The sequence below is a fragment of the Monopterus albus genome, unplaced genomic scaffold, assembly GCF_001952655.1.
Source record: "Monopterus albus unplaced genomic scaffold, M_albus_1.0 scaffold394.1, whole genome shotgun sequence".
NCBI lineage: Eukaryota > Metazoa > Chordata > Actinopteri > Synbranchiformes > Synbranchidae > Monopterus > Monopterus albus.
The window spans coordinates 648,996-658,901 of NW_018128274.1; the positions used below are offsets into that span (position 1 = coordinate 648,996).

The window sequence follows — 9,906 nt, forward strand, 5'->3', positions numbered from 1 at the left end:
GCAGCATACATTCTCTATTATATTCTTATATATTTTTATTATATTGCTGCATTTGCTGCTTAAAGTGCCTTAGATTTAGTGTTACTTATTTATCTACTTTATATTTCACTTGTATTTTGTGGCATTCATGTGGACGGCAAAGTAAGAATTTCATTGTACACGGAAACACGTTTCCTAACTGTGCATATGACAAATAAACACTTGACCTTGACCTTGATATTATCATATGTGTAGAATTAACATGTCATCAGTATTTCATTTTTAAATATCATGGCTATTGTCAGTACTGGTATATCGCAACACCCCCAGTGGAAGATATAAAGCATTTTTATGACTGCCCATAACTTTTCTTCAGTACATCAGGGTTAGTGTGTTAAATAATAATTTCAAGATAATCTTTCTATTGTGTTAACCCTTACCAGTGACACATTATATGGTCTTTGTAAGGCAGGATCATAAAAGTTATCAGTGATTATTTACTGTAAAAGGAAGCACAACATTACCAGAAAACACATGCTACTGTATATCCTCGACTCACCTTTCCTCCACAGGTACTCAGCCACCAGAGCAGCAACATGCACGTAACACATGGCCGCCTGCAGGTGAAGTAGACAAGTCACAGTTAGGTGCTCCACACGGCCTCATTTCTCTATGCCTACTACAGCTGAACTTAAAAACTCAATTTGAACTAACACTGTGATCAATACCTCTGATAGATCTCTTGATCTTGATGTGGATGCATGCCATGCTGTCTAGCCAGGTCTTGCGGAGTTCGGGTGTGCTGGTGTAGGACTTGGCTAAACTGTACTGGAGGTCTACTAGCATCTCTGGGTCGTTCTCATGCTCCTTCATCTGCTCTGTGACCATCAGCACGGTTCTGATGCGCTTTGTCAGGTCCTTCACATCTGAAGAAAATGCTGTGTGCTGCATGTACAATAACAACAAGTTGGGCTTTTGTGCTTAGTTTTGCATAAAAATGTCAAGGATTACACTTTTCAAAATAAAAGAATTTAGTGCAAAAACTATATAAGTTTAAAAATGTCTTAAAAAGAAGAAAGGTTTGGATTAAGGCATCACTAAACTATCAACAAATCCAAAATAAGTACCTTCTAATTTTTCTGATTTTTTATTTTTATTTTTTCTTTATTGAGGGTTTTTAAAATGAATCAACAAGGGGCTCATCTACCAAGAGCAAGAATTTGATGGAAAATTCTAAAATAGTTTGAACAACCTATTGTTTGGATATCAGTTAAATGGAACATTTGATACTGAACAACTAACAAAAATACCCGGTCTGCAGCAGTGAGAGCGCTTTGCCTTAACCACTAGCCTACCATGGACGGAATTTTGATCAAAGACCAACATGTGCTATTTTAAAAACCCTCGTCTTATGTCAAAAAACATAATATTTAAGCTGCAGCTTGATGGGTGACTTAATTCATATACTGTATTTTGAAACTGCCCCAAACTTCTATAACATTTGCAAAATGTTCAAAAGGAGATGAAGCTCATTTTAGGTATTCATTTGACTCCATATCCAGGATTCTTTATTGATAACATACCAAATGATAATTTTTAATCTATAACAATAATTCTTAATCTAATAAGAATTTGGTTTTTCTTCACTTGCGAGACAACATCCACCCCTCACTTTGATGTTCTTGTCACTGTTGGCACAATTGTTGATGACTGAGAGAGACTGCTGGAAACGTGTTCCCCCGATGCCGATGACATCAGCAATCAGCTGACTGACAGCAATTACCACCTGGTCAAACAGAGAAATAAAATCAGCTCTATGCTAATGTGTGACTTAGAGCACATGAGAAAACAAACTGCATGTGCAAAAAGAAAAAATAATACTGGCAACACAATCAGCAACATGTACCTGCAGGTGCGTTCGTACAAAAGACTTGCGACCCGTATAGTCAAAGTTACTCTTCATGAGGAAGTAGAGAAGATGGGCAGCATCACTGCGAATGAAGCTCAGCTTGGAGTTACAGCACTTAAGGATTTCATAGCACAGAGAGGCACACATGTCGGCCCGGCCGTCAAAGAAGGTGCAGGGGAACTGGAGGACGCATGGAGAGACACAGGATAGACAATGATGCAGGGCAAATGAAAATTAGGTTTGAGATATGTAAAGAAAAAGATAATCACACAAGTTTTCTAAATTCCCCATCTACCCCTCAGCTGAGATCACCTGCCATAAAAAGAAGACCTGTTTGAGACTGAGGGATCTGCAGGAAGCACAGATGCACCTGGACAACTTTCTTCATCAGGGGGTTGTGACCCAGGTCAGAGTTCAGCTGGGTCTTTGAACACACAAGAAAGTACAAACCAGCAAAGCAGAATGTGATTCAGAAATGAGATGTTATGCATAGTGGTAGGTTTTTTTTTTATTAAAACACTGTCTTGGTTAATACCTTGAAGCCCATGATGAAGATGCTGAGTGTGTCCAGCACAGTCAGACAGACCTCTGTAGACACATTGGCCTCCAGCAGGCACTGACTGCTCACATCTGCTTCCGTATGAGAGTACACTGAAGAAAAGTATGGATTGATGATTTCTATGATTAAATAAATTTCTTCACATAAAAGTCATCTGTTAAACCACAGCAGTTAGGGCTTACTGTTGTTGAAAGTGTGAGCATTCTCCATAGTTCCCATTTGCTGCAAGCGAGCATGCAGGAGCCCTGCCCTGTTACAAGACACAGGTAGAGTCAGGGACTTCTTCTCTGGAAATACAGGCCCTGTCCCCTCCTGGTTTCTGATGGAGAGAGGAGAAACACCATTACTGGTAAGTTTGGATGTCAACTGAACTACCATCCACAGAAAAGCAACGTTGATGAACACAGATGAAGAGGCACAAAAAGGTCAGATCAGCAGTGACTCAAACTAATGAATGGTAGAATGTAATGCGGCTTTGAAAAAGTCTCAACTACAGTAACAGAGACAGCACCATGCAAATTAAGCAAAGTGAGAAAAAAGCCATCTCATACCCATGCAGGAGGAGCCAGGGGCCACCACATTAGCCATAAAACAACTTGCCAGCGTTGTTACAGATGAGAGGACAAATCAAGAGCAAGAGGTTAAAAGATTCAGCAAGAATTTATGTTTGTATGTCTGGGTGCAGGTTGAAGTCATTAAGTGATAAAACATTAATAGCCTCGGTTCCGAATTAATACATGAGGTCAGTATGACATGAGATCCATTTATTTCCTCTACCTGGTGATGAATCTCTTCCCCATGTATCTGAACTGATGAAGGCAGATTCTGCAGGATGAATACGACCAGTGGAGCTTAGTAAGAAACCATCATTTGAATCAACACCTTGCATACAGTCAAAGTCTCAGTTTTTTTCACTCAGCAAAAAGAAATAAAGTCAATAAATTTTAATAGTGTGTGGCCATGTTTTATCAGTGGAACAAATACTGTTTCAGTTTGGGCTTTGAGATTACAAATATCCAATGCAAGACTATATCTATTTGAGTTATGGGAATTGTAGGAGTGTTTTTGTCAATAAATCCTTGATAAGAATTAAGAGAATTTAACTCTGACCATTCTTTTTTTTTTACACCTGTCTCTTGTGATACCCAAAGTAATGTTTAAGTTGTGTACTGGAAAGGTATAAATGATGGGGACAATATATTATTTTATCATTTCAGGGTTTTCTCTACCATAGAAAGGCCTCACTGAAGTGTTTTTGTGGGGCACTTAAGCAGAATGAATGTAAAAATGTGACATATCAGAATAAATGTAAAAACAATGGTGAGTTATATGCACTGAAAAATAATGAAGAGGTGACTTGATCTCAAACTAAAATGTAAGCTGGCAACAGGAATGACCTGTCAATCAATAATCAGCATTTGGACAAACATTTGTGTGATTGGCAGTATCGCCAAGCGAATCAAACAGCTGAATAGATACTTCTCTGTACTGTCAACTCAGGATGGTAGTTACAGCCATCAATAAGGTTAGCCTCCACAAAGAACCTATGAATTAGGATATAACTTTGCTGGGGAGCAATTCTTGTGAATAGTAACAATAGAGATAGCAGTATGTAGCGTGTTTTACAAGTACAGAAGTTGCTAACATAACTAACATGTACTGAATTAGCTAAGTTACCTTAGCCAAGGAAGCTATTTAGTCGACATTACATAAAAAAACACTAAAAGACTTGGATTTGTATTTGTTTTGTTTGCATTTTCTTGTGGTGCTTTTGGGTTACAGTATTTTAGTCTACTTAAAGGTTTATTTTAACGTTTAAAAATATGCTTATTTGCTTTATTCCTGAGACTTAGATGCAAAGATCAAGTCTACTCTCGTGTCTGTCTGTCCATTGTCTATACAACTGCAGCTTAGCCTACCATTAAGAGAGGAAGGAGGGGACACATATGCCTACCAGCACCTTTTAAAGCTGACTCATTAACACCTTATATCTCACTGTATCTTTCTTGGTGACTGTATTTCTTGCACATAATTCCCCTTGAAACCACAACTGGGGTATAGCTTGTGTATGGAGTAAACAAATGATACTATGTTAATCACTGAGCTTTAGAGACACAGGTAGGTGCATGTTTACATTTTGGACTGAGCCCAAATAGCTATATCCTCCTGTTTCCTGTCTTATGCTAAGCTAAGATGAGCTAACTCCAGTCCTATAATGCACATACATGGGAGTGGTATCAATTTTCTCTCCTAAGTTTCACCAAAAAAAGTGAAACATATTATCTATTCCTTTCAACACTTTGCTTGTTGTATTTTTGACCATGACTTTTTCAAAGAAATATTTAATAGTCTGGTTGGATATAACAAATACTTATATCAAGACTCTTAACACATTTTACAGTATGTAATCATAAAAAGGCTGTCTAATTGTCCACTTACTCTATTAAGGTAAAGAAGTCCATTAGTTCTGAGGAAGTTGCTTTGTTCCAGTAAGCAAAAAGGGCCTCTGAGGATAGTATGAAAATAGTAAGAAAAGAACTGTTCTATAAACTTATGTCAAAATCAAGTACAGTGATTCAGACAGACAGTCCTACTCTCTGACATGCTCTTGAGGATATGCAGAAAGCACATGAGCAGGTTGGTTCTGTCATTGCTCTTGTCCAACAGGCTGTTTCCAGAGTCGGTAGAGACCAGGGAGCCTGTGTGGAGAACTGAGCGAACATTTGGAGTGGAGCTGTGAGGGGAGGCTGCATGGACAGAACACAAAGATTTACTTTGTAACATGAAGATGGGATGAGTATGCAGTGTACAGGCTAATGTGGAGAATATGTATATGATATACATATTATGTTCTGTGCGGTGCATGATCAAATAAACACTGGACAGGATTCTGAAGACATTACATCTTTGTGAGAATTTTAACAATGGAGGAAGGAGTCACCTGTCCCAGAGATGACCCCAAACACATCTTTGTGCAGAGCATTTTCTATGCAGCTCCCAGGTTTCTGAGGAGTCATCACGGAATTCAGCAGCAGAGTGTTCTCCCTCACATTCTGAGGCAGAAAACAACAAAGTATTAGAGAGCTTTTAGTGTTACATTAAAATAAAATAACACTTTCAGCTGATGATAAAATATAATATTGCCTTGAGAACATTCAAGAAAGTGACATGTTGAGCCATCATTAACCCCCTGTTTTTGAGACATCTGGAGCTTGCTGGGAATTGGAGGTACAGGCTACAAGTCAGTCTCCCACCACTAGGTGTCAGGCTTACACTGTGGTTGCTAAGGAGTGCTGATACCTTAGTGTCCAGTCTGTAAACATTTTCCTGAAGCAGTCCAAACAGAGGGAGATAGAGGGTGACAAGTCGGGTCTGTTGGCTCTGGAAAAACACACAGATGATAATCAGTTGAAAAGTTTTACAAATTTTACAAAATTCTTACTGTCTAACCAAACCCAATTGGGAAAAAATTTAGTAGGGCCTGAGAGGTGATACCAAAGACTTGCCAAATAAAAATGATCTTCAGGTTGTGGTTAAAAAAGAGAGAGGCCTACACTGTACAAAACCGTTTTACTCTCATTGTATACTACATTTGACTCATAACAAAACATGGGTTTAATTTAAGATGGTGGAGCTGTAGCACTTACTTTGGCAGAATAGCGGTCATCAAATGTGTGTTTGATCATCAGTCCCTTGAGCACCTGGATGGCGATCTGACGGATCTCTTGGAACTCCTGAAGAGCCCCTCCCACCTCCCTCAGCAGCAGCCCCACCAGGAAGTGGTTTCGACAGAAGTCATCAGTCAGAGAATAGTCCAGCTGGAGACCTGCAGAAGGCAGCGTTCAACAGAAACCACACTTCAGTTGAAGATACGAAGGTATGGAAGAAAATAGGGTGCCGAGAACAAGCATAATATGAACTCCACTTAGATAAAAATGAAGTTTTTTGTTTACCTTGAAATCTCTGTATTCTGCCTTTTCCAAAGGGCATGGGCAGATTAAGAGGAACATAATGCTCATGGTTGCAAACCACCCGCAGGAACTCAAACTTTAACTCATACAAAGTCTGGTAGGTACAAAAAAGAAAATACATTTTAGGGAGGGGAGTTTAACTCCATGTTTAATAAGCTGGATATAACCATTAAAGAAAAATGACATAGCCTTTTAACCTTGGGGTCGCCAGACACAAAGCAGTTCATGTAGTTGTTGATCTGCTTAAATACAAAGCCTCTGTCCATGAAGGTGAAGCAGCGCTGAGTGAAAAGGGAACAAATACAGTGAATAAACATTAAAATATCTGAAAGCTGAATCTTCCTTTAATTTAATCTGAATCAATATTTTGAATTACATTGGTCATCTAACCATGTGTAGTAAAAATGATTGATTCATAATTGAAGAATATTCTCTGTCATCCACCATCTACATATTAAAGGGCAGTACTGCATTGCAGGTGCAGGGCAGCCAAGCTTGATTAAAACTGCCAGGCTGTGGTTGGCATTGCGAGCTGCATCCAGGTTGTCCTTATATTTCTGAGTGATGTGTGGCATCAGCATATTGACCAGAGTCTCCACTGCATGGTAGAATGATGCAGAAAAATGCTGGTTCCGAGAAAGCTGGACAAGGGAAACAAGAAGAAAAGGAGAAGAATTAGACTTGGAGGAAACGAGTTAAAGAAGAGAAGGCTAAAACAAGACCTACCTTGACCTTCCTGCTCTCTGTAAGGTAATGAGCCATTGATTTCACCAGAGCTTCAAAAAAGTACCATGAGTGCTGCAACAAAAACACAAAGTCACTGAAAAGAAAACAACCACACCACATGTGTAAAGGCTGGTTTACAAAATGCTAAAAATTTTAGCTAACCCTGATTTTAGTGCTTATCAGCCATTGTGTGGGAAACTGTATCACAAGTGAGAATAAATGGTCTAGCGCTTTTCTATGCTTTACAGCACACTGAAAGCGCTTTCACACTACTTGGCCATTCGCACTCACAAACGCTCATACTGTACATTCACACACTGGTGTTATCACCGGGACACTGGGGGTTCAGTGTCTTGCTCAAGGACATTTTGACATATTGACTGGACAAGCCGGGAATCAAACCGCTAACCCTCCGGTTAAGAAACGACCCACTGTACCTCCTGAGCCACAGTCGCCACGAATACAAATACAAATTCTGAACAAAGACCAATACTGAAGGCAGAAAGCAGTAACTACATATTTTGTCAGAATTGAGTTCGGAATCTGAATTGATATCTGTTTGTATAAATATTAAGCTAGAAAAAAGTATAATAAAAACAGTTTGTAAAAATTGCAGTTCCTAAAAAACTAAGGTAAACCACAGCCAACTAGACAGCTAAATCAAAAGCGAGCATGAAAGCTGGGTGGTAAGATACTAACAGCTAGCCTTAAAAGCAAAATGTATTAAATTTTAGTTTTATTATTAGTTATTTTTCCAAGTTCTTCTATAAGATAACTTGCTAGCTTAACTAGCCAGCTTAATAACTAGCTACTGTAGCTTAGGTAGCAGCTATGTTAGGGTTTTGACTATAGTATTTACATACTTGGTTGTGGTTAAGTTATCTTGAAATGTAGTAAACTGTACATAAACAGTGTCTCTCACTCACTCCCTCTCTCAGAGAGAAAGAACTTTGCCCTTTCTTTAGTTACCCTCTGTTTTTGTAAGACAGAATAGCTATGAATGTTACCTTCAGCAGCTTTTTGCTAGTTAGGAAGTCAGTGGATGGCTTGAGTAGGGCTGACATTGCTTTAGCCAGCTCCTCATGAACTGTTTTGACATTGGTGGTGGAATAAGGCTCTGGCTTAAACACAAACTAAGAGTAAAGAGGTCAGATTAAATCATCTTAATTTCTGCAGAAACAAAAGAACATATAAAAACACTGTCTAGATAGGAGCAACATAAACACAGTGAGAAACCACTGCACCTTGGCATAAGATCTCAGGTAATGCTCAAGACCCTCTTCGTGACACTGGGCTACAACATGAACCATTACCCTGAAGAGGAAGAAAAAGAAATATAACAATAAAATATAAACAGGTGGTGAGGTTTCCTAGAGGGAGTGAATGCAAAAGACAGGCATTACAGTTATTAACTTTAAGGCACTGACACTTCATTACACATGGCTTACAGAGCTTTACAGATTAGTCACACACACACACAACTGAGACATAAAACACATATGTGCAGTTTGAGAGCCAGAGGTGATACCTAATGAGAAAAAGTATTCAGGGTATTAATAAAACACAAGAAAATGCTGCTTTAGAATGAGAACCATGTTGCTATTGTAATATTCTATAGGTGAAGTTTGTTAAAATAAATCAAAAAAATACTGCTCTAACAAATTGCTTTCTGCTATTGGAAATCAGGTATTTCATGAACGTGTGTACATGTGTGCATGTGGCTTGCCTGGTCATGTTGACAGCCACATCCTCATGTGTGGCTCTGGTTAAGACACAGAACAGCTGCTTGAGGATAGTGGGCAGAAAGTTGACCATCACATGACCCTCCATTGCATGGAGACTCTAGGAGGGAAAGGAGAAAGTAAGAACAGAAAAAATACTGAATAGAAGTAGTCTCTGGCTTGTCATATTCCCTAGAATGTTAGAGGAAAAGACTGTATTTGATGAGGTGTGAGCAATGGTGTGCTACATTTTTCTTGGTGCATTAGAATCAGTGGAGCTCTGCATACCTTGAGATATTTAACCAGCTGCCCCTCTGATGCTTGTTCTGACGTATCTATGCTCTGACAGTGGTGGAAGCAGTATTATTTAAATACATACTTCAAAGTTATTTGCATTTTGATGCCATTTACCTCATGTTTTTTTTCAATCCAGAACATAAGCATCCTGTGTACATCCTGTGACCAGCGAGATTAATTGACATAATAAAATGGACATGTGTGTGTATATACCCGAGTATAAACTGTGGAGACTAGATGAGTTGAGACTCTGAACAAAGGTTTTCCTCCGTCTACCCATCTGAGCTCTGAGCCGGAGTGCTTCAAAGACAAGTGGGCAATTATTACTGTACTAGAGATGGAGTAAAAACTGTAAGAAAACAGGCATATAAATATTCCAGTGCATATACAACATGATAAAACAAATCAGTGACAGTCAAACCAGATCTACCTTTCTGGGCCTGCATTTAGGTGCACACTCACATATTCAGTGCAAATTGATACTTAAAGATGTGAATCAGTGCTCAGTCAAGTGTTAAAAGCCTGCATAATGCAAATAAATGAAATCTTTTTTCCAAAACAAACATTATTCAACCCTCATATCTACAGAGTACATGATGCCCTACCAAATCTCTGTGCTCATTTTAACAAAACTGCCTCTTACACAGCACCTGGTACAGCACCAGCACAGTGGCTCAGAGGAAAAGGCTCCAGAGGGTCATTAATATGGCTCAGAAGATCGTCGGCTGCCCTCTCCTCACTCTG

The 9,906-nt window shown here is 39.0% G+C and overlaps 1 protein-coding gene across 1 annotated transcript in view; it reads right to left on the reverse strand.

Moving 5' to 3' along the window:
- LOC109951536 (dedicator of cytokinesis protein 9-like) overlaps window positions 1-9,906 on the reverse strand; it is a 56,745-nt gene that overhangs the window by 39,783 nt on the left and 7,056 nt on the right. Inside the window, 21 exon segments of the mRNA XM_020586105.1 lie at window positions 539-596; window positions 708-725; window positions 727-924; window positions 1,652-1,765; window positions 1,886-2,114; window positions 2,221-2,312; window positions 2,424-2,539; window positions 2,630-2,766; window positions 3,225-3,272; window positions 4,887-4,953; window positions 5,042-5,194; window positions 5,389-5,500; window positions 5,748-5,828; window positions 6,095-6,273; window positions 6,401-6,512; window positions 6,616-6,699; window positions 6,901-7,059; window positions 7,145-7,216; window positions 8,152-8,277; window positions 8,389-8,458; window positions 8,871-8,986. Coding sequence (XP_020441761.1) covers window positions 539-596; window positions 708-725; window positions 727-924; window positions 1,652-1,765; window positions 1,886-2,114; window positions 2,221-2,312; window positions 2,424-2,539; window positions 2,630-2,766; window positions 3,225-3,272; window positions 4,887-4,953; window positions 5,042-5,194; window positions 5,389-5,500; window positions 5,748-5,828; window positions 6,095-6,273; window positions 6,401-6,512; window positions 6,616-6,699; window positions 6,901-7,059; window positions 7,145-7,216; window positions 8,152-8,277; window positions 8,389-8,458; window positions 8,871-8,986 — 2,341 coding nt within the window.